Genomic DNA, 27453 nt, shown 5'->3' on the forward strand with positions numbered 1-27453 from the left:
TAGCCCTGTCTGTGTCAGTGGAGATGGAAAGGAGGCCTGGGAAGGGAACAGAGCAGCTGGGGGCGCGTAAGGGGGAGGGGGCTTAGGAGAGGCAGCTGGCAGGCGGGAAACTGATCTGGGGGTCTCAAGTTTCTTGACATCAATTAGAGCAGCCGGCCTGGGCTCATTAGTAGCCCGGGGTGCAGGGCTCATCAATAATGAATTCACCCCCCACACTGCCCCCCTCCAGCTGCCTGCAAGGTCACCCCGCCCTCCAGCCAGCTGCCTCCCCTTGGCGAGCTAAGCAACCCCTCTTCTGAGATCCCTCTAATTCAGGGTCCTGGGGGGTACAGAGTGGGAGGGTGGACAAAGCTGAGGGCAAAGGGGTCTTTATCACTAATCAACTACGTCTGACGTCTGATGCTGACTCTGGTTTGTTTGTTCTCGGGAGTCCGCCCAGGAGGAGAAAGAATAGCAAGAGGCAAGGAGGGAGTGTATGTGTGTGTGGGGGGGTGGATAACAAGAACTGGGAAGAGCAAGCTTGGTGATGTGAGGCTGGAACAGCATAGTGGTAGGTCAGATCTGGGCCACCACAAGGACAAACTCTGATGGGCTAGGAGACCCTACCTTCTCCCCCAAGGTCAGATTTAGGCACAAAACCACAGTCCCTCTAGATCTCTGGGCCCCTGGATCAGAACAAGACAAAGGCATTACGACCCCCAGAATTCACTTGCCCTTGAGCTGGAGCATCTGGGCAGGTACAGAAACAGATATTTTTTTTCAAACCAGATCAGTGGGGTGAGGACAAGAAACTGCTGAGGCCTAGAAACAGGAACTTAAACTTCCTGTACCTTAATTAGCCATATAGTCCTAAATTTCCTGCAGAACCCAGGAATCCACTCTCCAGTCCCCTTCCTCTTTTCTAGACTATTCCAAGACTCCAGTCCCCCCACCCTCCTCCCGACCTCTTCCTCCCCGCCTCCACTCTCCCTAAATCCCAAGTGTTCTGGTTCCTAGTCACACCTACTTTCCCTCTGGCTGGGGCTGGCCTGAAGCTGGCTGCTTGGCATTCTGGGAAATCCTCCTGCCCTCCCTCCTGGGGCAGGTACCGACAGGTCCAGGCTGCAGCAGCTGCATCTTCTCCAGACACCTCGCAGACTCCCAGACTCCAGCCTCATGCTGCAGTCCTAGTTGCCTGTCTTAGAATACATCCTGTTGGTGCTTAGAATACATCCAGTGTCCTGTACTCTGCCCTGCCACCCCCACATTCTCCCCAGCACAAACAGTCTGTTCTATCCTCCATCCTTTCCTCCACCTTATCAAAGACCCCCCACTAGGCCTCTTTAGCCCAAGCTCACCTTAGTGGGGAATGCCCACACCAATCCAGGCCATATCTACATCCCCACACCAATCCAGGCCATATCTACAAGGTTGAGCCTCACTTCTGGATCTCATGTCACCTCTGGCTGCCCTAATGATTTCAGTTGCAAGCATCTATTTCCACCTCTTTGGGTCCATTGATTGCAGTCTCTTCCCTCAGACCTTCCCTAGGACCCAGGCATTCAGATCCCAGCCAGAGATCAACCCAGGATCCATCTTCAACCCACATTTCACCTCTGAGACCCAGCCCCCAGGCATCCTGCTGTAGAGCCAGAGAAACAAACAAGGACCCAAATATTCTCTGCCTCCACCCTCCGCTTCCGCCCAGTCCATCACTCTGGAGAGGACTCAGGTGTCCCATCCACCCTGGCCCCATCCCTCCCCACAGTATTTAGGCACCCCACCCCCACCCCATATCAACCCATGGCCAGACTTCCCGCCCTCAGACTCAGCCCTTCCCGGGATCCCAGGCATCTTAGTTTCCAGCTTCCTGTGTCAGCACACACCGTCCTCTAGATGTCTCGTTCCCCCAGCCCTGGCTGCAGTGTCACCGTAAATCCAGAAGACTTGGGGCGGCAAGTAGAAGAAAAAGCGGGAGAGGGCGAGGAGCCGCCGGGACGCCCCTTCCTGGAGCCCTGGGTGCCCGGGTCCCCCCTCCTCCCGTCTTCACCTGCTGCGGGCTCCGCCCCCGCTCCGCCCCGGCCGGCCTCTGCTCCTCCCCCGACTCCACCCCCCGTACCCCCAGCCCGGCCAGAACGGCCCCCGGGACAGAGCGACGCGGAACCCCCGGGCGCCTGGGTCCCCAGCATGATCCTCGGTGAGTGGGCTCTGCGGCTCCAGGCTCCTGGGTCCCTCTCAGTAGGTCACCCCCCAACCTCCCGCACCGCGGTGACTGCAGCCGCCCGTCAGGGACCGGTTCCCCCCTCCCCCTTCATCTGGCTCCACATCTGGGGCCCCCTCCTTCCCCAAACTACCGCTGCTTCTCCCGGTAATCCTGGGAGCGGTAAAGGGGGAGGCAGAGCCGAGTGAGACCCCAGCCCCACGATGAGCACATTGCGTATTCATGAGCCTCATGAATATTATATGACTGTCTACGAGCGGCTGGGGGAGGGGGCTGGCCTTGGCCTGGTGGAGTTGAGCGAAAGGTTCTGACCCGCACCCCCGCTCACCCCCAGCGCCTTCCCCCACCCTCAGCTCAAACACTCCGACCCCCTTCTGGGCCCAGGATAAGCGGGAAAGGAGGAAGTGGGGGGGCGGGCGGGGGGAGCAGATGGTGGGTGTAGCTTCGAGGTGTGTGTGGTGGGCGGTGGGAACCTGAGGGCTGAAGATACGGGGTCTGGGGAGAAGCAGGGGTGGAAACTGTCCATCCCAGGGCCCCTGCGGCTCGGATCCTGCCTCCGCAGGATCCTGCCCCAACACGCCGGGACCTGCCCCTCTCTCTCCCAGCTCTGGCGGCCCGGGCCCTTCCTTCCCGGCTTCCTTCTTCCTTCCTCCCCCACCCCACCCCCACCCCTGCCTTGGGCCGAGGGGCACCTTCAGAGGAAGGGGCAACGGAGAGCATCAGGATGGGGGAGGGAGGCTCCCGCGGGGCGCCGCCATCCCTTCAACCACAGCCACCCCAGCCTCATGACCTACTTGGGAAGGGAGCCCCGAGTGGGGGAGGAGAGGGCTCTCAAGATCCCGGCTCCAGGCCCCTGTCTCCACAATAGTCTGCCTTCTGTGCTCTGTCCTCTGACCTCTGCCCTGGCTAGGCCGGTTCCTGGGCCCTGTTTGTGATGGGAGACTGCCCACCAGGTCAGGCACCTGTGGGCTCCCTGCCCCCAGCGGCCTGGCTCCATGCTGGCGCTCCAGGGCTTGCCTGGCTCCCGCCTCAGCCCTCTGCTGGTGCCTCCTTGGCTCTTGCGCTTTTCTTCTCTGGCCTGACCCCTGTTGACTCCCACTAGGGGTCTCTCTCCCCTCCTGCCCTCCTTCCATCTTTCTCTGCCCCTCCTGTATCTCCTCACTCTCACCCCTCCCTCCACCTGGCACTCCATCAAATCCATTAAATGAATGAGCCCAACAGAGGCACGAATGACTGGTTGCTTGCCTTCCTTCCCAAGAGGATCTCTAGCAGGGAAGAGACTCCCCTCCCATCTAGACAATCCCTACCCTTGTGTGACCCCCACCAACACACTTGGACTCAGGTCCCCAGAGCACAGGCTCTACATTCCTCCAACCTGTGCAATCCCCCACACCCTGGCCCCACCCTGGGCACGAACCCCAGAGGCAGCATCACGCTTGTCTGGGACAGGCCAGGTGGAGCTGTGCTTCTCCTGGTCAGTAGGCCCTGGAGAGGACCTCTGCCAGTACCAGACCAAGACCCCACCACAGGAGGAATGCCAGGGGCCACCAGTTGGACCCCTACCACATCTCCCTGAGGACAGACGCTGTAATTAACTCCCTCCTTGTGCCAAGCCCATAGAGCAGTGGGAAGCCTGGTGGGCCACACACCTTAGCTCTCTTAGACAAGGAAAGAAAGAGGGAGGAAGCTGCCAGCTGGGCCTGAGGCCCATTCTAAGACTTTCAGGTTCTAAATGCTGAGGTCCACTGAAGCTGTGTGTGGGTGTCCTGCCCAGCAGGCAAGGCCCAGCCTGCCTGCTCAATAACTAAACTGTGGGCCCAGGTTTAAGGTGGTGATTCTGGGCTCAGGTTCCTTATTCTGAGCTTTTCTGACGCCCCTCTGCAACTGGGCCCTTAGTGTGGTGTTGTGGGGGTTGGGGGCATTGAAGGAGGCCTTTCCAGTCAGGTTGGGGAAAATTTTCCAGGGGTCTTCCTTTCCTGGCCACCTCCTCCCTTTAGGCCCTGCCCCCGCCCACATCCACCCCAGGGTTATTAGGGATGATGTTTTGAGTAGTTGTTCATAATCATCCCCTTGTTGCTTTCATCTCTGACTTCAAAGCCTTCCCAGCACTCAGCCTGCCTCCTGCCAAGACGGGGGAAACTGAAGCAGCAGACAGATACCTGAGAGCTGGTCAAGAAAGCAAGATCCAGGGGTTCCAGGCTCTCCCCCCAACCCCCCAACCCCCAGTTTTAAAAATGTCTGGGGTTTAGAAGAGACCAAACGCCTAAAGAGAAAAAAATGGATTAGAGATGAGATTCAAGTCCAGACGCCAATCTCATTTCTCCTTTGGCCCCATAGCATAATTCCCACTTTGACATGGTGTTGATCCCTTGTTTTTCATGACCACAGGCCCTAACACAATTGCCACCCTAACCCCAAATCCTCTCTCTGATTTGAATCTCAGCCCAGTCTAATCTCCAGACCAACACTAACCTGCAGCCCTACCCTACCCTAGCACCCTTCCTGGATGGTGTTCCTACCAGACGCTGCCACTCCCACAGCCAGCTCATGTCAGACACTCCCATTCTTCGCCACAGGAGCTTCAGGCCCCAGGCCCACCTAAGAGAGTCCAGGGCTGGGACTCCCACCTGGTCAGAGTTTCTGGGGAAGAGAGGAAGGAAAAGACCAGCCCTGAGTGGGATGGGAGGAGTCAGACCTGGCTTGGTTGTGGCTTGGTGCTGGAGGGGAAACCTGAACAAGGTCAAAGTGCCTAGGGCTAGGTAGGGCGCAGAAATGGACAGATGGATGTGCGTCCAAGGGACTGAGACCTCACCCCCTAAAGTGGTTGGGAACAGTCTTTAATGAAGCATTCGGCTTCTCCCAGCAGAGTTGGGTGGGGCTGTATCTGCGGGAGGTAATTACTCTAATGAGTTTCCCTCTGGAGATTGGCCTGTCCCAGCCAGGCCCCAGCTCCTCCCTGCCCTGCCTGACATGGTGTGCACGCCCCAGGCCTGTGCACTAGCGCACACACTCACACTCCAATGTGCTGTCCACCTCCTCCTCCTCCAAACCCCCCTGAAGCCCTCACCTAACCAGCCATCAGGAGCCCTGGATTTCCTGCTTCATTTCCTCCTGCGAAGCCCTCTTTATATTCCTGCCTTTCCCTCTTCCACCCCTAGTAAAGTGTGGTGCCTGAAAGACCCTGTCTGGAGCCAGCCAGCCAGATTCAAATGCCTCACTAGCCGTGTGACCTTGGTCAAGTAACTCCCCCTCTCTGATCTGATGGCCGTCATCTACAAGATGAGGATTTGTTTATTTAGCAAACATTCGTTGACCTTTCTTTGTGGCAGGCCAGCACTGTACGTGGATTTGTTCTATCTTTTCAACAGTTCCACAACTCAAGATACCATTGCTCTCTTTTGATAGAGAAGTGAGACAGAGAGAGTTCGGGAAACAAGCTAGTCACCCAGCTAGTGAGCAGTGGAGCCATCCACAGGGGGGCGTGTATATACAGTACCTGGCATACAGAGGACCCTCAGAAAGTGGCAAGTTATTAATAAAGTTATTATTCCCAAGAAGGAGAGGAAAGGACAGGCTTGGGCTACCAGACCGAGGGCCCTGTTTCTGCTCACTGGGTCCATAAGCTGCCGTCTGCCCCGCCTCCACCCCAGATCTCAGTGGAGTGGGCCCAGGTCTCTGGGAAGGAGACACATGAATCTCTAGCCGCCCATTTTGTTTCCTTACTTCATTCCATCCTTTGTTCCTTCCTCCCACTTCCCTTTCCCTCCCCCCACCCTTGGGCTCATGTCGGTGGAAAAGATGAGATGCTGGCCAGAGGAAACCAAGCGGTGGCTACCTCTTTTCCTCCAGCCCCAGGAGGTGCATGGAACTTGTTCTCCGTTTCCTCTCCTTGGACAAGATGGAAGCCTTGCTCATATCTTTGCTGGATTCAGAGTTAGACTGGAGCACTTCGGGGTTATGTAGCAGAGGAAGAATTTGCTACAGAGGGTGACAGATCTTCACTGCAATCTCAGCCCTGATACTTACAGGCTATGGAACATCAACCAAGTCTTTGTAACTCTTCCGAGCCTCAGCTTCTTCATATGTCAAATGGTTAAAACCTAGTATTAGCTACCGCATAGAACGGTTCCCTCAGAGATGAAATGTGCTAATACTCAGAACGCCTGGATGTATTTGTTTTTCTGTTGCCTTTTGCGGAACTCACCTCTCTCCTCTGAGATGGGTGTTTGAGGGGCGGGGACCTGGAGAGTCCTGAGCCAGGGAAAGGGTCAGGGAGCTGAGCTGCTGCCCTCTCTGGGGCAGGGGCAAGTGCCAGCCCCGAACCAGCTGCTCGGGGTGGGTGCTGGGTGCCGGGGACTCTGGGAGCGCTCAGGTTTCTCTCACCATTCCTGATGCCGCCCTGGGCTCGTTAAGGCTGCCCTGGCCTTGTGTGCCAGGCAGGAGGGGGTGGGCACAGAAGGGAGAAGCCCCGGGGGGAACAGAGGGGAAGGGGAGCTGGCGCCCTGCGCCACCAGCCCGTCTGCCCCTCCGTCTCCTCTCTCGCTCTCTGCTTTCTGGTCTGCCTGCCCTTGGCCCTAGCTGTGTCCAGCCGCTCTGCGGTGCTCCGTTTCTCCCTCATTCTACTCTCTTCACCTCTCCAGTGCCCCCTATCCTCCTCGCTCTCAGAGTCCGTGTCCCTTTTCTCAGTCACCTGTTCCTGCTTCTGTCAGTCTTTCCCGTTCTCCCACTCACTTTTGTCTGCCTGTCTGTCTGTCTCTCTCCTGCCCCCCTACCCCCTCTCAACCTCAAAGTGAAGAGGGAATGGACATGACTTACAGACCCCCAGCTGCCCAAAGGCCAAGGCTAAGCATCCCACCCTTCTCCTTCAGCCCTTAGTTGTCTGCCGCCCGAGCTCCCAGCAGCCTTGACCCCTCTCAGCCACAGGCCCCTTGGCCACACAGTCATAGCAGTGGGTGAAAAAGGCAGACCCCTCCAACCTTCCTGGACCAGCTCCCTGCCCCCAGCTGTGCCTGAGCCCTCCCCACCCCCTCCCTCTTGCCTCTGATTCCCCTAATCCCTGCTCCCCCGCCCTCCCCTCTGCCCCACTTTTCCAGGACTCTGATTGGCTGGTTCTACTGACTGGACTGGTGGGGGGGCTGGCAAGGGTTGGGGCCGGGGGCAGAACCAAGGGAAGGGGACGCTGTCAGGCCCAGGCCCCTGGGGGGCCAGGGCCAGGCCACTGCCTGGGGGCAGAGGGCACCAGACACTGAAGGTATGAAAGGGAGCCTTCTCTGAAGGGAGCAGGAAAGGATCCGGGTGAGGGGGGACCCTCTGCCCCAGTGAGGTCAAGGGAGGACGGGGCTAAGCTTGCAGCCTCCTGGGTTTGCCTTTGTTCCTGGGAACCCCTGGTGCTGGCAGGGGGTTGCTGGAGCCGTGAAGGGCAGCCAGAGTTCCCTGACCGGTGGACAGTGAGATTGCAGAAGGGAGCTGGGCCAGCGGAAGCCCAGAGGGGTCCTTAAGGCCTTGGGGACCACCCCGTGGAGCCTGGCAGGGCTCCTCCCATGGCTCTGGGGGAGGAGAAGGTTTCAGGAAGGGTAGTGGCGTGGCTGGCCTGGACTTTCATTTCCCCTTAGGGTCAAACCCAGGCATTCCCCTCCCAGAGGCCAGTCACAGTTCCTCCTGCAGAGCCAGGGCAAACATTCCGGCAGCGACCAACAGAGGTGCCTGGGGAAGACAGACCAGTTGGGAGAAGGGGCTCTGAGAATGGTCCCAGGCAGCCCGCCTCCCAGAGCAAATGCCACTTGCTGACCCCGGACATCGACAGTTCATTCAGAATTACAATTGGGGCAAAATCATAACTTTGGGGAGCCTGAAAGATTCAGCAGCCCTCCTTCAAATCCAGGTCTCAATATTCCCCTCTAAGCAGTGGGATGAATGACTCACCTGACTGTTCTCCCTGGGGTAAGCCTTTGGGATTCCCTGGGGGGACAGCAAAACCAGAAGAAGGGAGTGGCCAGGGGTCTGGGACTCCCAGTCCTGCTGGTCTGTCAGGCGGCCTGCAGATAAGGCCTGTGATCTTCCTGGGTTTGTAAAATGCCTGAAGCTCTTGGCGGAGGGAGGCTGGAGAAGGGGGAAGTGAAAATCACCCCAAGGGAAGAACCACAGATCTGCACCCTCCCCCAGGCCCACAGGGCACCTTGCTCCATTGCTCCGGAGCCAGTCAGCAGGGGGAAGTGTGTGTGATGGGGGTCGGTCGCACTTCTGAGGTTGGGGGCCCCAGCTGGGGATTGGGACTGCCAGGCTTGGGTGGGGCTCCCAAGTGTCAATCTTCCTGCCCAACATAATGTTTTCTCTGCCCTTTAGGCAGCTTGAGCCGGGCAGGGCCCCTCCCTCTGCTACGGCAGCCCCCGATCATGCAGCCCCCACTGGACCTCAAGCAGATCCTGCCCTTCCCACTGGAGCCGGCACCCACCCTGGGCCTCTTCAACAATTACAGCGCTGTGAGTAGCAACCTGCCTGTCTGCCTTCGCCACCCTCCCACCACCCGGCTCCTCTCCCTCGGCTCCATCCCTGCCTTCTTCCCCTATTCTAATTCCTTATCTCAGAGCCCCATCCCTCACTTCTAGTCAGCTGCAAGCATCGTTGACTTTCTGGTATACTATTGACAACAATATCCATAATAGCTAATAATCGCTGAAGTTCGGCTCCGGGCCAGACACTGTGCTGGGTGTTTTATGTGAATCATCTCGTTCAGTCCACCTTCGAGAGAAGTCATTAGACCTCGACTGGGGGCAGTGACGACAAAGAGATGGAAAGAGAGACTCCACAAGGGCATAGGCAGTCTGTCTGTAAGCTCCGTCTCTCTGGAGCCCACAGCTGGGGAGGGGAGGGTTAGTGCGGTAGGGCTTGAAGGGCCAGCTAAGTTGTCCAGATTTAATACAATATGAAATAGGGAGACATCATCCATTCCTGAGGAGGAGAGTAAGCTGGAGAAGCAGTGTTTGAGGCAGGTGAGTGGGGCAGGAGGGAAGAGAGCAATGGCTGAAGGACAGTGGCCAGTCAGGAGCCTGGCCCCGCAATACCAACATTTGCATTGCACTTTGAGGTTTACAAAGCATTTTGCATATCTCAGTCTTTATAGCAACCTTATGGGGTAGCTGCCATTTTACCCTCGTTTTACAGATAAGAAAACAGAGTACTGACTATAAACAAGGTGCTGTCCAGAGCCTGCAGGGGAGCCTGGAGAGCCAGACTGGGCCCATGACAGCAGCAGAGCAAGCAGAGGAGCAGGGGAGGGGGGAGGTGTTTCCAAGGAAATGTTGACAGGCTACGGTGACCAACCAGGGTTTGGGAATCTGGGGAGAAGAGAGAGGATGAGTCAAGGATGACTCCCGGTTTCAGGCCTCGGTGACTGAGAGAAAGAAGTTACCTTGCTAGGGGCAGGGGGTCAGAGGAGGAGGCTGCCCTGTTGTGAGGCTGTTGAACTCACTTGAAGACATGGTGAGTTGGTGGACCGGTGGGACACTGAGCCAAAAATGTCCAGCAGACAGTTGCAACTTGGGGCCTGGAGAGTTGGCTGGAGCTAAAGGTTTGGGGAAAGTTCAGCTTTATTCAACTCAAGTAACCCACCATCAAACCGTATCCAGTTATGAGCATATTGAGCATCAACTATGCATCAGGCGCTGCAGTGAATGGTTCTGTCGTCATTGTTGTTGTTGCTTTGGCCACACTGGGTGACTTATGGGATCTTAGTTCCCTAACCAGGAATTGAACCTGGGTCCTCAGCAGTGAAAAAGCGAGTCCTAACCAGTTCAGCTCAGTTCAGTTCAGTCGCTCAGTCGTGTCCGACTCTCCGCGACCCCATAAATCACAGCACGCCAGGCCTCCCTGTCCATCACCAACTCCCGGAGTTCACTCAAACTCATGTCCACAGAGTCGGTGATGCCATCCAGCCATCTCATTCTCTGTCGTCCCCTTCTCCTCCCGCCCCCAACCTTTCCTAGCATCAGAGTCTTTTCCAGTGAGTCAACTCATCGCATGAGGTGGCCAAAGTATTGCAGTTTCAGCTTTAGCATCAGTCCTTCCAATGAATACTTTATATGTGATCTCATTTAATCTTCATCACTACCCAACAAAATAGACAGTATTATTCCAGTTTGACATATAAGAAGACAGAAACTGAGGCCCTGAAGGAATGTATCTAAGTTGACACAGTACGTGCCTAAGGTATGATTTGAACCCAGAGCATCTAACTCCAAAAGAGTTCTCTTTATACCTGCTGTTCCCTCCAAACTCTTCTCAGAGAATCCAAATCAACGTTTGCATTGCACTTTGAAGTTTACAAAGCATTTTTCATATCTCAATCTTTATAGCAACCCTATGGGGTCGCTGCCACTTTATCCATGTTTTAGAGACAAGAAAACTGAATACTCACTATAAGCAGGGTGCTGTCCTAGACATGATGGAGATGTGAGGGTAAATATAACATTCCCCAGTCCTAAAGATGCTTATATTCAGGGAAGAAGTATAGATGTGCATGAAATGATCTACAGTGTAAAACAGAGGAAGGGTTAGAAATATGGCAAAAGAGACAGTCTTTTGACTGTCAATTGAATGAAAAACTTTTTGAGCACCTACTATGTGCCAGGCACTGCACCGGGCGTCAGGGACACAGGACTCAGTCTTCTTGGAGAGCTCACAGTGTGGTAGGAAAGATAACAAGTTAGCATTTACACTGTAGTGTGAGAAGAGCTGTGCCGGAGGCATGCAGCTTGTAGGGCAGCCCAAAGGAGTATCAGAAAAGACTTGCTGGATGTAGTGAGGGACCAACTGGAGCTGAGCAGGAAAAAAAAAAACAGTGGAGGAAAAAGGGATTGAAGCTGGAGCAGGTGACGTTATGATTTGGGCTTTGAAGATTATTAGTAGGATTTAAAAAGGGGCCTCAGAGAATATTCCAGACTGAAACAAGGACTAGAAAAGAGCATTTGAGAAACTGCAGTTGATTGGGTGTGACTGGAGCAGAAGGTGCTGAGAATACTTTCCCCCCAATCTGCATACCTGATTGACACTTAACCTCAGGTCTCCTATCATCGTCCCCATTTATTTTTTATTTTTTGCCACATCATGCAGCATGCAGGATCTTAGTTCCCCAACCAGGGATCAAACCCATGTCCCCTGCATTGGGAGCATAGAGTCTTCACCACTGGACAGCCAGGGAAGTCCCCTTTGTCCCCATTTTATAGATGAGGAAACACAGACCCAGAGAGGTTAAGTGACTTGCCCAAGGTCACAAAGCTACTTAGTCTATTCACTTGGATAATCCCAGGTTTCTGACTCCCTGGGTTCATGGTTCCACGGCCTCTGGTGGGGACGAGCCATTTAAAGCCAGGAGATGGATAAGCTTGGAGAGAGTGTGACCAGGTTTTGAGCAACACCACCTTTGGCATCAGACTGACAGGCTTCAAATCTATGTTCTGAGAGTACTGGCTGTGTGACTTAGGCAAATTACTTAACCACTCTAAATCTCAATTTTATCAGCTGTAAAATAAAACCGCAATAGTACCAACTCACAAGTTATTGTGAGAATTGTATTACATAATCATAATGCCTAGCATGAAGTAAGTTTTCAAGGTAAGCTGCTATGATTATTCTGTTATTTCTATTGTTTTTATTTTATAGATGATCAGAGAGAGAAAGGTAGTTTGGCCAAGGCCCAAGCCTTGGGGAATATGCAGAAGTAGGCAGTGGTAACAGGAGGAGGCTCCAGCAAAGGAAATGGAGGAGCCACAGGAGGGGGTGGGGACAGAATTGGGTTTTTGTAGAGTTGAAGAAGCCAAGCGAGAGAGTGTGGCAGGCTGCATCAATAGTGTCAAATTCTGCAGGGGAACAAGGACTGCAGAAAAGCTGCAGACAGGCCTTGGCAGTGGTGTGCAGCAGTTAAGCACAGGGCTTTGGAGTCAGGCTGCCCAGGTTTAAATTCAAATCCCAGTTCAGCCACTTACTAGATTATGACCTTGGGCAAATTATTTAGCCTCTCTAAACCTCAGTTCCCTCATCTATAAAATGAAGATAATAATAGTACTTACTTCCAACAGTGGTTGTGAAGATTAAATTAGATAATCCATGCAGAGAGTTCAGTCCACAGGCTGGCACATTCCAAGGGCTCAATCAACATTAAATGGTGGTGGTGATATTGTTATTCATGGCAGAGTCTCTCCTTCGCAGCTCTAATGCTTCCAGCTCTCTCCTACCGGGGCAGTTCTTACTCTTTAAAAACCCCCCCTGCATTGCTCACCCCTCTGCCCTTGAATATCGCTCACTGTCTCCCAAAGACAGCCTCTCTCTCTTCGCATCCTGGCCCCTGCTTCGCTCATCTCTCGGCCCTAGGTGGAACGGAGGGGAAGAGAGATCCAGGGATGAGAGAGCGGAGTTTCCTAGGATTTATCCAGGAAAAGATAAGGAAGTGTTTGGGGGAGTGGGCTGCTCTGCCCTCCTGGCCCTCGTCCCCCAGTGCTGTCCCCACTCGACCGCCAGAGGGCAGCAAGTGCACGAAGCATAAGCTCTTCGGGACGCTGGTTCTCCAGCAGGTGGCGGGCGAGGGGAGCAGGTGGGAAGAGATTAGGGATGATGTCCCCAGCCTGAGGTCGCTTCTGCCCTGGGCGACCCCAGCTCCACCATCCAGAGGAGTCACTAGGAGAGCAGGGCCTGGCACCTGGGTACCTGGGCTCCGTCTCCCATCCCTAGCAGGGGAAGTGACATGTAAAAGGGGCACGGGGGCCGTGTGCAGAAGGAGCAGGAGAAGGGTCGTCTGGGGACTCGAAAGAGAAGCTGTGAGCAGAAGAGCGAGGGTGGAAGGGGTGACGGAAAGGAGAAAGGTCCAAGCTAAAGAAACAGGGTCGGCCATGGGATTCGTAGGGATATAAGCCCCAGCAAGGTCCCCAGTGGAGGAAGCCCAATGGGGCATGTGGCCCATGCCGCTCCCCAGGACCAGGTCTTCCTGGAACGAGTGTCTGGACATGGACACGCCGTCCTCTTTTCGCCCTAGCGCCCCTTTATCCCTCCGGAACTCCCTATCCCCGCCCCCGTGCTCGGCCCTCCCACGGCCCCGCCTCTGGGGCGGGCTCCGGGCCGGGCCGGCGCCGCCTCCCCTTCTCCCGGCCGGCCCGGCCGCACAGCCCCGAGCCACCCGGGCAACGAGCGCCGCGTCCCCGGCCTGCCCGGCCCGGCCTGGCTCGGCCTCCCCGCCCGGGTCCACCAACCCGGGCCATGGAGCCGCGTCCCCCGGGGTCCCGCAGGGTAAGCCACCCGGCCCCTCCTCTCTCCCTGGCTCCCGCCGCTGCCGCAGCGGCCCCCCCACCCCAATCCCCGCCCGCCCGCCCCTGCCCGACTGCCTACCTCTCCCTTCGCCTGGTCCTCGGGTTATCCGGCCCATCCCCCACGACCGACGCGGCCCTAACCAATCTCCAGATCCCTTCTGGCGCCCCCCAGCCTGCTGCCACCATACTGGATACCCCGGCCTCTGTTTCTCAGATCCTCGAAGTCCCCCAAATCTTAAGACTTCCCATCAGGTCCTACACCTACCCTCCGATTGCCACGCCGCTGCTCAGATCCCTAATGCAGCCCTGACCCCATCTCAGCCTTAGTCCTCTTCTAAGCATCCCTCCCCCACAGCTTCCACCTGCTCTTTGGACATCCTCTAGCCCCCTCTTTTTCCTATTTCATCCTTCCTGCCCCTCAGGTCTCCCCATCCCCGAGATTCCACCCCCTTCCCTTTTTTGCCTTTATTTGGGGGGGATGGGGAAGTGGGGTGGTCAAACAGGGGCAGCGGTGCCATCAGATAAAGGGCAATGGAAGGAAATATAATCAGAGCCCCCCCCTCGTGTTCCTGATCTGGTTTCCCCCTTCCCTCCCCCTTGCCCTTCCTGATTCATTTTGCCCCAGCTTAGTGGAGCGATTCCCTTTCATGTCTGCTGTTGGAGGGCAGGTGGGAGGGGACTGTTCTGTGGACTTTTCCAGACAGTGTCTAGGCCAAAATCCTAGAGAAGGGGCTGTGGAGTGGGATGGGCTCTGGGAGACGCTGGCCTCCACCCTCCCCAGAGAGCCCTCATCTAGGTCACCAGGGCCTCTTGACCTTGGCCTGGAGCAGCACTTCAGTGGTTCACATTCCACCTGCGCAGGGATTGGGCCCAGGAGCCTTCACCTTCAGCCCGGTGTCTCCTCACTTCCTGGAGGACAGGGTGGGAAGGATCCACCTGGCTGGGTTGCTGCCCTCTTCTCTGCTTACCCCCAGCCCTAGATGGTGTTCATGGACTTAAACCTGAGGAGTGGGGTGTGCAAAGGAAAAGGCTCTCGCTCTGCAGGAAGGACCCAAGTTGGGGAGGGACTATTGGCAGGGGATGGATGTTGGGACGGTCAGCCCCCAGGTCATCCACAGGGCTCTGGTCCTCAGCCACCCTGGGGAGCAGGCTGAGGTGCAGGGTGGGCACAGACAGAACCCGGGGCCTCTGTGTCCCCCTCTCCTTCCCACTTCCCTCTCTCTATGGTTTTCTTTGACTTGGGTTTCCTGGCCCAGATTGGGTTTCTGTTTGGGCTGAATTCCATTCCCCACCCAGCATGCGAGGACATCTGGGAGCTGAGGGGGTCCCTGGGGCAGGGTTGGGGGTCCCTGATTAGGGAGGTCTGTTGACTAGGGGCTGAGAGTCGAGTGCAGTCATGTGTCTCCTCTTTGTGATTAAAGCCTGTCTCCAACTTGGTCTGTCTATCTTTCTGCCAAACACATCGTACATTCACAGTGATAAACACACAGCTGAAGATTGCACAACCTGACCATTCATGGCTTCGGCAGAGCCCCCAACACGGAAATGTTGATCCATAAATGATGTACACACAGCACGTGACACGCCTTCACACTCCACCCCTGCACAGATTGATCACAGCCTGCCTAGACACACACAGACACACCCAGTCTTCCCCTGTTTGGCTTTTCCCCAGAAAGGACCCAGGCTTCCAGGAGGTGAAGAGTAAGCCCCTGAGAGGGGCTGCTTCCAGCCATGGGCAGGCCATGCAATGGACATCTGTCTGTCAGCCTGGTTATCTGAACCTGGCTCCTGCCTCTGCTACTGCCAAGTCGGGTGGCCTATTTCACAGGGATGCTGAAGCCCCTTTCTTGACATTAACCCCAAGCAGCCAGTGAGACAACTGAGGGGAGCAGAGAGGAGCCAGGATGTGCGGGCTCTCCAGACTGCCTTCTTCACCCTGCTCCGTGTTCCTGTCTCTCACCACTGCCTCCTTGGGAATCATGAAGACCTGGGCACAGGGAGGGCCTCGCCTAAGGGCCTATGGACCCCCCCAGTCCCCAGCAACGTTTTTTCCCACTTAATCCTAGGAGATAAGGTTTCAGCTCTCATTTGGTTCTAAGCTTATGAGAGATCACCCAGTCCTGCACAACCTCATCTGCATTCCAGGCTCGCCTCTCCCCGGCCACTGAGGGGCCAGAAGGGAGGAGGAAGAGCAGGGAGGCAGTTTTCATGCCTCTGGGCCCCTGGCTTCATCCCCTGATAGCAGAAAGCCTCAGAGAGAAACTCCCATTCTCTTCCCTCCTCATGTGAACTCTTGGCAGGACACTGCAAAGACATCTGCTGATACAGGGTGGGGGCAGAGGCCGTTCCTAATCCTGCCCAGCCCCACAGCCCTGCCCTAGGAGCCCTGTGACCAGAGAGAGGGAGTTCAGAAGATGCCTGGGCTTCCTCAGGCCAGCCCGCCTTCTTAGCTTCCCCTTATTCCCCGTTATTCACTGGAGCCACCTACTCTCGCCTGAGTTCTTTTACTCCCTCTAGAAACTGCTACTCTTAAGAGGTCCAGGGAGTGAGCATGTTAGGGCAGCCTGGGGCCCAGAGATGGGAAGCTAGGAACATCTGTCTCCTTGGCTTGGCTTGGTTGAAAGGCTGGAAAAGGCTTCAGCTGAAGGCCCTAGGATCTGGGATGCTTTGGGGACTTCCTAAGTGGGCCTCTGGTGGATTAGCTCAGGAAAAAGATCATTGTGACAGGATTCAATCTTCATGGTATAACAGATAGATGCAGGAGTCCAGGTTCAAGTCCCAGCTCTGCTACTAACGCATGCTGTGACCTTGGGCAAGCCACTTCTACTTTCTGTCAAATGGGAGCTTTGTGCCAGTGGCTCTCTCACGGCCCTTCCAGTGCTATGAAGATTGGGCTGGGAGAGAATCAGGGAACCAAGGCTCAGGGCCTTCTGGCCCACTGAGGAGTGGGGAGGAAGCTCTGGGTACTTTGTTTCAGCCCAGCTGCTGCCACTGGGGTTATAATGGACATGAGCTTGTGCTGGGGTCCCTGGCTTACCCCAGCCTGCCTCCACAGATGGACCCTGTGCAGAAGGCTGTACTCTCCCACACTTTTGGGGGACCCTTGCTCAAGACCAAGCGGCCCATCATCTCCTGCAATGTCTGTCAGATCCGCTTCAACTCTCAGGTAAGATACCCAGCCACTCATGCATCCAGTGGCTGGGGCAGTGGAACAGGGGCTGCGGGGCATCTTGTGGGAGGGTCGGGGCTGGGCGCTCTGGGTGAGGGATGGGGATTAAGGGGGTTTCAGAGGATACTGCAGGAGGGCCGGGAATGATGGAAGCCCTCCAGAGAGACCAGAGATCTTTCTTGGGGGACTCAATTCAACTCATAATGTTTCCAGACAGTCTTCCCTTGCCCTGTAACTTCCTACCTCAGGGACTGAGGCATTGCTGCCTCAGAGCTTCTTAGAACACAGGTGGTCATCTGTGTCCAGGTGGGAGTGTGGCCTCTGGCCCGCTGATCTTGGGTGCAGGGCTGACTTGTGTCACTGGCCCCCCTGCAGAGTCTGTGTACCCTCCTTGTTGTTGTTTAGTCCCTCAGTTGTGTCCGACTCTTTGCGATCGCAAGGACTGAAGCCTACTAGGCTCCTCTGTCCATGGGATTTCCCAGGCAAGAATACTGGAGTGGGTTGCCATTTCCTCCTCCAGGGGTTCTTCCCGACCCAGGGATCAAACCTGAGGCTCCTGCACTGGCAGGCAGGTTGCAGGTTCTTTACCACTGAGCCACCAGGGAAGCCCAGTGCCCTCCTTGGCCTCTGCTAAACTCCTCCCAGCACTCTCCACTTCCCTCTAACCTCCTAGTTACCTTCTCTCTCCAAATCACACCCAAGGCCTGGCCCCTACTGCTCTCCTGTGGGAAAGTCTCTCCCATGGGAGAAGCCGCCCAAACCTAGGTGTCAGAACCGAGGTATCTGGCCTCCCAGATTATCCCCCTCTGAGGCTCCCTTTTCTATGGGTCTGTAGGGTACTCTGTGGGGTACAGGTTCTGAGAGCTTTTGGAGAAAAAAAGCACAGCCCCATTCTGCTGAGTAGGGGAAAAGAAAGCATGTTCTATTTCTCTCCCCAGTACACACACACACACACCATGCTGCCAGACTCTGCACACCACTGCCCCACCCTGGGCTGGCAATCTTTTCCTGCCTATCCACACCTTTTATTTCTACTTTACGCTGTCTGGATGTTCTTGTGGTTCCAGGATTGTGTATTCTTAGCAGAGGGTGCACGCAGGGTGGGGGTGGAGCCAGGACCAACTCAGATTTAGACTTCACCTTGACCTTGACCGCAAGAACCCCCTCTCCCAACCCTGGCTCCACTCACTGTGAGACTGGAGGGGCCAGGGCCTCTGCCAGTGGTAGGCAGAACTCCCCTCTTTCTGCCCTCCCTCATCCCCTCACCCCCACTCCTGACCAAGCAGCTCTGTTTTGACAGCTGTCTCTGTTGCTGTCTCTGTCTCCAGAGCTGGGCTGGGGGCCAGGGTCCTCCAGGGTGTCCACAGAGGCCTCAGGGAAAATGAGACCAGGGGAAAGTATTCAGGGTAGAGCCCAGGCTTCAACGCTCCTGGAACTCCCAGCTTGAGCGTGGAAGCAGCAAAGCTGGATGCTGGGGCCAGGGGACACAGGTGCAGAAAGCCCCGGGGCCAAAGGAGATGCAAACTGGCTGGATTGCTCGGCCCCTCCCATTTCCCCTATTGGTGCCAGTGGGCTTCCCGGGTGGTACTAGTGGTAAAGAACCCGCCTACCAATGCAAGAGACATAAGAGACTTAGGTTATGTCTCTTCCCTGGGTTGGGAAGATCCCCTGGAAAAGGGCATGGCAACACACTGCAGTATTCTTGCCTGGAGAATCCCATGGACAAAGGACCCTGGCTGGCTACAGTCTATGGGGTCACAGAATCGGACACGACTGAAGCGATTTAGCACACATAGATGTGAGTTCCCTTTCCCTCAGCCCTGGACAAGGTGGGAAGCCTGAGTCAGCAGCCAGGCCCTGGGTGAGGTGTTGGGGTAGAGCCCAGGCTAGATGGGGACCCAGGTTCCCCACGACTGAGCTGCAGGAATAATCAGGGCTCCTCGGCATGGGGTTTTACATATCCCTGGTGTGGGGAGAGCATTTTTACTGTAGCCCGCTGAGACCACCCCAGGATCTGATAGATCCGTGGGGAGAATATTCGGATGAAAGGTGATCTCAGATTCCCTTCTCTTCCTCCATCCCTAAAGAGCCAGGCTGAGGCACACTACAAGGGCAATCGCCATGCCCGAAGAGTCAAAGGCATTGAGGCTGCCAAGACCCGAGGCAGGGAGCCCGGCGTTCGGGAACCAGGAGACCCAGCTCCCCCAGGCAGCAGCCCCCCAAATGGAGATGGTGTAGCCCCCCGTCCAGGTAAGTCCAACACCCCCACACCCTTCAACGGATCTTGTCTCCTCCATTCTGTCCCCACTCCCAGAACTCTCCTTTGCTTTCATCTCTCTCCTTCTCAGCCCCCACCCCACCCCCACCCAAGGTGAGTCCTGCAGCCAAACACAGTGATGCAAAATTTCCATCCTGTCACCCCCACGCCCGCCCCGGCTCCTCTCAGCAGAGTCCCCACTCTGTCCTCCCCACTGCCCAGTGACTCAGAGAGGGGCTAGGGTGAGGCCACCTGGCAGACTTCCTCAAGAAAAAGAGAACCATCAAATGCAGGGAGAGGCCCCTTCATCTTGGGCAGAGGAGCAGGGGAAAGAATCAAGATAGCTGAGGGCCTGCCCACGGAGGCGCCCCGCTCCACCGGGGAGGACTGAGCCCAGGAAACCCAGGCAACTCCCTGGGTGATCCTGGGTGAATCTTTTGACCTCTCTAGGCCAGAATTTTCTTTCTGGGGACATGAGGGACTGAGACTTGAAGATCTGTGAGATTCTTTCTCCCTCATGGCTGATGGCCATCCTCAACCATATTCCCAGCCAAGAAACTGGAAAGAAGGAATATCAAGACAGGAAGATCTGAGCCACCCCCATCCCAGGATTACCACATCAGATGTCAGTCAAGGCCAACTCCAGGGAGACTCAGCAACCCCATGCCCTCCTTGTCCTTGCCTGTCCTTCCTGCCCCACCCTAAGAATGAGAGCTGGGAAACAGGTCCCCACTGTCACCACACACACACATACACACACACACCACACACACACACACACACACACACACACAGTGTCCTCAGGGATGCACGGATAGGGCAAGCAGGTGAGCTGAGTTCTAATTGTGTTCTAGCTGCTTCTTAACCTGAACATCTTGTGATCATATGGTAATGTCTCTGTCAAAGGGGGCTGATGATGGTGGTGATGTAGCTAACACTGCCTGTCAGCACCATTCTCGATGCTTAATGTATACTACCTCACTGAGTTCCTGGGGTACCTCTCTAAAAAGATAAGGAAACCTGTCCTGCTTTGAAAGCCAGGAGGGCCTGTCCAGATTGAGATATGAGTGTGCTGTCTGGATTGGGATGGAGATAAAGGATGGCAGAAATGAGGAAGAGAGGGGAAAAAAATGAGAAAGATCCCAGGATGGACCAAGAAATGGACATCTGCGTGGCTCAGGGGGGTCCCCTCCCACCAGTCCCCCATCCCCACCCCTACTTCCACCCCCGGCCTCTCCCTGACCCGGAAACTGGATCGGCCACTGGAGCAAGAATGGGAGCGCTTGAGTTTCCCCTGTAAAGAGGCCAGAACCCGGCGCTGAGGACTGGGGCCTGTGCATCTTTAATCGAGCCATGAATTATAGAGCAGGCCACATCCCTGTTTCTTCCCTCTCCGGTTCTGCTGTTTCTGTTTCCCTTTCGCCATGTCTGTGTCTGTCTCTCCCAGGCTCTCCTCACCTCGCTTCGGCCCCTTCCTAGAGTTCTTTGGCATGCCTCCCCAGGGACTGGGCAGGCCTCTGAGAGGGGGCTGGCCTGGCAGAAAGCCCAGGCTGGCTGGCAGGCCTTGGAGGGGAGATTCTTTGCTCCATGCCCCTCTCCCCATGGCTGGACTGGCTGCCAGCTTCACCCTGGCTGAACGGGAGGCTGGTGGGTCCGGACCCGTCAGCCTCCCAGCTTATGGAGAGTGAGCCAGGCGTTGGAGTCTCACACCCAGCATGCAACAGCTGGACCACATGTGGCTCTGGTCCAGGGCATGAGTGCATGCATGTTGTCACGGGGTGGGGACTCCTGGGCCCCTGCCCTTCAGGAAATGGGGGTAGGTCTCCTCCACATAAAGAATCTTCTCCGAAATCTATCTGGGATGATCCCTATGTTTCTCCCCCAATGACAGTTTCCATGGAGAATGGAGTGGGTCCAGCCCCAGGATCCCCAGAGAAACAGCCTGGCTCCCCATCCCCTCCCAGCGTTCCGGAGACTGGTCAGGGTGTGACCAAGGGTGAAGGGGGGACTCCAGCCCCAGCTTCCCTGCCTGGGGGTAGCAAGGAAGAGGAGGAGAAGGCAAAGCGGCTGCTCTACTGTGCTCTGTGCAAGGTGGCCGTGAACTCCCTGTCCCAGCTGGAGGCACATAACAAAGGTATGGACTCCCCTCCCGCACCCCCACTGCCCTGTCCACAGCCCACTACTGCCCCCTACCTCCAACTCCCCGGTTTCCAACATGCCTGACCCTTAAGACTCACCAGCCTGTCTCCCTCCCTAAGCATCTCCCTCATTCCTTAGCCCCTTGCCTCCTCAGTTTCCTCCCCACCCCATCCCTACCTTATTTCTTGTAATTATGACCCTCCCCTGACCCACCTTTGAAAGGGCCACTAGGGGCTTGGCCAACCCCCACACCTGACGCAGCCCCTCAGTATTGTAATTGGAAATGTGGGTATTTGAAGCTTAGTAGGCCTGGAGAATTTTTATCCACCCCTAACCCCCTGCCCTCTGTGGGCTCCAGGTACTAAGCACAAGACAATTCTGGAGGCCCGAAGTGGACTGGGCCCCATTAAAGCTTATCCTCGGCTGGGGCCTCCCACTCCTGGGGAACCAGAGGCCCCTGCCCAGGACCGAACCTTCCACTGTGAGATCTGCAATGTCAAGGTCAACTCGGAGGTCCAACTGAAACAGGTGGGTCTGAGGCCCTTCCCCAGAATTCTCGGGAGGGCACTTGCTAAGGGGGAGGGAAGACAGGGAGCTTTCAGTTCAGTTCAGTTCAGTCGCTCAGTCGTGTCCGACTCTCCGCGACCCCATGAATCACAGCCCGCCAGGCCTCCCTGTCCATCACCAACTCCCGGAGTTCACTCCAACTCATGTCCACAGAGTCGGTGATGCCATCCAGCCATCTCATTCTCGGTTGTCCCCTTCTCCTCCCGCCCCCAACCTTTCCCAGCATCAGAGTCTTTTCCAGTGAGTCAACAAGGGTATTTCCTCAGGGTCCTCCTTTGCCACAGAAGGGGCAGGCCCAGGTGCTGAGGTGTGAGTACCCTGCTCCCTGGCGGTGGCTCCTTTCCCCGTGGCTCACGGTCCCCCATCCACTGGTCCTTACAGCACATTTCCAGCCGGCGGCACCGAGATGGCGTGGCCGGGAAGCCCAACCCGCTACTGAGCCGTCACAAGAAGGCTAGGGGCGTCGGAGAACTAGCGGTGAGGCCTGGACGATGAAAAATTTGGCCAAAGCTGGGGGACCCGAGCGGGGGGCGGGGAGGAGAGAGGATGCCGGCTGCCCTGGGAGAGGTGCAGTTGGCCAGGCCACAGAATGACTATTCCCTCTCCCCTCCCCGCCCTCTTCCCCCTGCAGGGCACGCTGACTTTCTCCAAGGAACTGCCCAAGTCCCTGGCCGGCGGCCTGCTCCCCAGCCCCCTGGCGGTGGCTGCGGTGATGGCAGCGGCAGCAGGCTCCCCGCTGTCTCTGCGCCCGGCTCCAGCCGCACCTCTTCTCCAGGGACCGCCGATCACCCATCCCCTGCTCCACCCCGCCCCCGGGCCCATCCGAACTGCGCACGGACCCATTCTCTTCTCCCCCTACTGACCTGAAACCTGAACCCTGAACCCCCTCCCATTCAACCCCCCCCCCACCTCCAGCCGGGACCCAGGCCTCCGGGCGCCCAGCCCGCCCCTCCTCCCGGCACTCCCTGAATGATCTCTCTCCCTCCCCCCCACCCCGAGGTACGGGGTTCCAGGAAAGGGGAGGGGTAGCGGGGGAGGGGGGCTTCAGAAGGGGGGGAACACCCCAGATCTCAGGGAACCCCGCCCCCTGCCCTTCCCTCTCCCCTAGAAAAGGGGGGGCCGTCTCACCCCCGAGCCCCCTTGGAGACACCCCCCCTCCCAAAAGCCATGTCCATCCAGCCCTTCTCCCCCAACCTAGCACAAAACGGGGTTCACAAGCCATGGTCGGGGTCCAGGGGGCAGAAATGGATTTTCTTGGCAATAAGCGGACTCTAGGACTCCGGCGCCCCCTACCCCCAAACTGAAGCGCTTCCGTGAACACCCCTGTCCTCCGCAGGGGGAGGGGAGCAGGCGGGATCCTGGGTCCCTCATAAGCACTTTGGTTTTACCGCCTGCAACCTCACTGTGCCCGCCCCGCATCATGCCCGAGCCCAGGTCTAGCCGGGCCCACGGGCAGCACTTAGGGGCATCTCTGGCATTTGGGTGGGACCAAGTAGATGCCCCTATAGACCCATTCCCTCACCTTCTTCCTTCCCAGTCCGGATTCCATTCTTTTCACCAGCACCCATCGCCCAAGGGGTACCAAGGGGGGCAAGGGGTGTCCAGTCCAAGCCCACCCCCGCCTCGCCTTCCGCAAAACTGTGAGCAAAAAGCAATAGAAGCCTCGCCCCCGCCCCGCCCCTTTCCGCAGGATTTGCAGTCTGTAGCCTCCCCCACCCCAGTTCCTAGACCTCATGCTGTCCCCTCCCACCAGACACCTCCACGGCACAATTCGGGCGGGGTCGTGACCTTCCCTCCCTCCACCCCCTGTGCTTTCCGTATCGTCAGCCCTTCCAGCACCGACCCGGGAGAGGGACGGGCCCCACTGGCCTTCCCCTCCACATCAACTCTTTCTGCTTGACGATGTAGCAACCCCGGCCCCCCACCCACGTCTTCCCCTTTTCCCAGTCCCTGACAATAAAATCTGGATTCGTTGCCCTCCGTCCCCCAGATTCAGACTCTCAATCTTTGCTCGCTGTTCTGGGGAGCAATTCCATCAGAAGGGGTGTGTGTGTGTGTGTGTGTGTGTGTGTGTGTGTATGATGGGGGGTGGGGGGCGGGGAACGGCACACAGGAAAGAGAGCCAGGAGGAGGAGGGGGACGGGAAAACCGGGCTGGGAGGAGGCAAGATTCGAGGCTTGCGCAAAGCGAGCAATACTCCCCATCCGGCTCACCCCTACTCCGGCCCAGCTCAAGTGTCAACTTGGCCCTGGGGAATCATTTCGAGTCCAGGACTGCAGCAACGGCTGTTGAGAATTCGTCGCAACTCCACCAGGCGGCGACAACGACATGGAAAAGAAAACCGCGGGGCTAAGACGCTCCAGTGCAGTGTCAGTGTCTCGAGGCCCTAGGGAGACAGGTGTCAGACTCGGTCTCAGACAAAGAAAGGATCCAGACTTTTGTGCCTCCAGTGGGAAACCCACGCCAGCGACACTCAAAGCACGGGGAGATGGGAGGAGGGACCTGGGAATCTGAGCTCTAGGCTTTGCTTGGCTCCAAATAAATAGTGACCTTGCGGTTAGTCCTCAACTTCCCCATCTGCAAAATGAGCAAGTTTGGGTCTCTTAAAAAAGTTTGTTTGATTTCATGGATCAACAGCTAAAGAGCTGGGACCGTGCTGTTTACAATGATACTAGAATGCCTTCTCATCTGGTTCCCTAAATGGTCTGAAGGACAGGAAGGCGCACTTCACTAGCTGCCTCTCACATGATGTTGTGGGGAGGGGGTCTCTTCATCTTCAGAATTCGGTTCAGCCACACACTCCCAAGAGCAGCCAGTGATTCTGTGAGCCCCCACTCTCTAGCCCAGCAGGGCAGCAAGAAGGTCAACAAAAAAGGCCAGACCAGAATCCAGCCTCCATGTGGGCTCAACCTGAGTTGCATCTTCTTTGCTCACTTCCACCTCTCTACCGACTTCCCAGTCTTGGGGAAGAAAGCGGGAGGGAGAGTGGGATGAGGACTGCTAAAGAGGAAGATGAGGGAAATCGGGCCTCCTGAGTTAGTTACGAAGTTGGCGGTGGGAGTTTGCTATAGGTTCATAAATAGAACCCAACAGGAGTTTGAGGGGTTTTTTGTGTGTGTGTATTTGTTTTGTTTTCAGGTTGATCTAGCTCAAAAAAGAGCCTAGAGATCTAGAAATCTGAGGGGCAGAAGTGGCCAAATAGGAAAATCAGTGGAGAAAAATAGGGCTGGATCACATGTGGAGGGAGGGGGAGCTGGAAGAAATTTGGGTTAGAGGATCTAGGATGTTAACATATCCCTCAGGTACCTCAAATCTGGTATAAAACTGAATTCATTATTTACCCTCTTCCTAAGCCTGTTATGCTTCCCACATTCCCTATCTCATTGATTAAGAGAACCACTCCCACCTGGAAAAGTGGGCCTCCTCCTAGTCTTCCCTCCTTCTAATCCTTTTTCCTATGAGTCATTAAATAAATCCTATCTGCCTCTCAGTAAGGGCTTCCCTGGTGGCTCAGAGGTTAAAGCGTCTGCCTCCAATGCCAGAGACCCGGGTTCGATCCCTGGGTTGGGAAGATCCCTGGAGTAGGAAATGGCAACCCACTCCAGTACTCTTGCCTGGAGAATCCCATGGATGGAGGAGCCCGGTGCCTCTCAGTAACCTGTGGATCCTGATCATTGTTCTCAATTCCCACAACCACGGTCCTAACCAGGACTGGCTACATCATTTGTGGTGTCCAGTGTGGTAAGTAGTAAGGAAATTTCAACAGAGAAGCCCATATTTCACTAGTTAAAGCCAAATGAGTAGGACCGGAGGCAAGGGAGGAAGTGGCTGAGGTTGGGTAACTGGGGAGTTTCTTGTTCTTTCAGGCCAGTATAATAGAGGCAGAGCACCTCCTGTTCGAAGCCTGACTGCCCACCAGAAAGGACTGTGCTGTGAGTGAGTTGAACTTCTTCCGCTGAAGAGATTTGAAGGCTGGGAGATTCAGGTGAGTACTTTTGTGGTGGACATACTTTTACATTCTCTGTCTCCTCATCTCCCAGGTGGTAAAAACAAACAATAAAAAAACTGAGGCCTGTTATGTGTGTGTGGCAGAAAGGGCTACAGACAGATAGGACTATTCTGAATACAGAGGAGAGGGGACTCCTGGGTGGTCTTAAAGGACAGGGGAGAGTATTTAGATGGATATTGAAAAGGCCTGGAGATGGGAGTAGACAAAAACTTCATAGATAAAATAGATAAACATTTGGGAAAATCTTTGAGAATGGGAAAGAGGTTGGGGATCTTGGGATGAAAAGGCTTGGGAATGGCTCTGGAGCTCCTGGAACAGTTCAGGTGCCTAGAAGCCCAGAGTTATTCAAGAGATCTGAGTTCAAGTTCAGGTTCTGACTCCTCTTCTCTCCACCCCTTTCAGCTTCCATCATGTGGAACGTTTCTGATGTGAACTTCTCATGCTACCATGAGTCTGTGCTGGGCTATCGTTACGTGGCAGTTAGCTGGGGAATTGTGGTGGCCGTGACGGGCACCGTGGGCAATGTGCTCACGCTGCTGGCCTTGGCCATCCAGCCCAAGCTCCGTACCCGCTTCAACCTGCTCATCGCCAACCTCACGGTGGCTGATCTGCTCTACTGCACCCTTCTCCAGCCCTTCTCGGTGGACACCTACCTCCACCTGCACTGGCGCACCGGTGCCACCTTCTGCCGGGTCTTTGGGTTCCTCCTTTTCGCATCCAACTCTGTCTCCATCCTCACCCTCTGCCTCATCGCTCTGGGACGCTATCTCCTCATTGCCCACCCTAAGCTCTTTCCCCAAGTTTTCAGTGCCAAGGGCATAGCACTGGCACTGGTGAGCACCTGGGTGGTGGCTGTAGCCAGCTTCGCTCCCCTCTGGCCAATCTATATCTTGGTGCCCGTGGTCTGCACCTGCAGCTTTGATCGCATCCGAGGCCAGCCCTACACCACCATCCTCCTGGGCATCTATTTTGTGGTTGGGCTCAGCAGTGTCGCCATCTTCTATTGCCTCATCCACCAGCAGGTGAAGCGAGCAGCACAGACCCTGGATCAGTACAAGCTGCGCCAGGCCAGCATCCGCTCCAACCATGTGGCTGGGGCAGATAAGGCTGTGCCTGGTCATTTCAAGGAGCTAGACAGTGGGCTGGCATCAGGAGGACCCAGTGAGGGGATTTCATCTGAGCCAGTCAGTGCTGCCACCACCCAGACCCTGGAAGGAGACTCATCAGAAGTCAGGGACCAGAGCAACAGTAAGGCAGCTGAGCAGATGGCAGAGAAAAACCCTCCAGGAGTGGCTGCCAAGGCCAGGACAACTAAAGGAGCCCAGAGAGCTCAGGACTCTCCATCAGAGTTTGGGAAGGTGACCCGGATGTGTTTTGCTGTGTTCCTCTGCTTCACCCTGAGCTACATCCCTTTCTTGCTACTCAACATCCTGGATACCAAGGTCCAGGCTCCCCGAGTTGTCCACATGCTGGCTGCCAACCTCACCTGGCTTAATGGCTGCATCAACCCTGTGCTGTACGCAGCCATGAACCGCCAGTTCCGCCAAGCCTATGGCTCCCTCCTGAAACGAGGGCCCCGGAGTTTCCATAGGTTCCATTAGAACTGTGTCCCCAGTCACCAGAATCTGGGATTGTCTCTTCTAGAACTAAGGTGGCCAGCTGTTATAGAAATATGTGAAAGTGAGACCTGTGGGAATTTTCATGGACAACCACCCCCAAACTCCCCAAACCCAGCCTCTCCACCCATCACTCAACATTTCAGCCCTAGGCTGCTCAAGATGCATTATTAATTATTAATAAATGAATTATATCCTC

General features: G+C 56.0%; 2 protein-coding genes across 8 annotated transcripts; both read left to right on the top strand.

The window, feature by feature from the left end:
* Nucleotides 1-1901: 1901 nt before the first annotated feature.
* Nucleotides 1902-23612, top strand: ZNF385A (zinc finger protein 385A). Of its 7 annotated transcripts, none has more exons than XM_055394516.2 (8): nt 1902-2176; nt 8543-8679; nt 16553-16663; nt 18754-18916; nt 20815-21057; nt 21421-21590; nt 22011-22106; nt 22261-23612. In XM_055394516.2, the coding sequence occupies exons 1-8, from the start codon at nt 2167-2169 to the stop codon at nt 22489-22491; spliced, it is 1161 nt and encodes a 386-aa protein (XP_055250491.2). In that variant the 5' UTR covers nt 1902-2166; the 3' UTR covers nt 22492-23612. The 7 variants fall into 7 exon arrangements, with proteins under 7 accessions (XP_055250491.2, XP_055250493.2, XP_055250494.2 ...); XM_055394518.2 differs by lacking the exon at nt 1902-2176 and adding an exon at nt 7330-7451; XM_055394519.2 differs by lacking the exon at nt 1902-2176 and adding an exon at nt 7361-7495.
* A 1842-nt stretch (nt 23613-25454) lies between these two features.
* Nucleotides 25455-27453, top strand: GPR84 (G protein-coupled receptor 84). Its single transcript, XM_055395445.2, has 2 exons — nt 25455-25614; nt 26041-27453. Exon 2 carries the CDS (start codon nt 26049-26051, stop codon nt 27237-27239), a length of 1191 nt encoding a protein of 396 aa, XP_055251420.1. The 5' UTR covers nt 25455-25614; nt 26041-26048; the 3' UTR covers nt 27240-27453.

The sequence above is a fragment of the Moschus berezovskii genome, chromosome 6, assembly GCF_049115385.1.
Source record: "Moschus berezovskii isolate FMDL1 chromosome 6, NW_MosBer_1.0, whole genome shotgun sequence".
NCBI lineage: Eukaryota > Metazoa > Chordata > Mammalia > Artiodactyla > Moschidae > Moschus > Moschus berezovskii.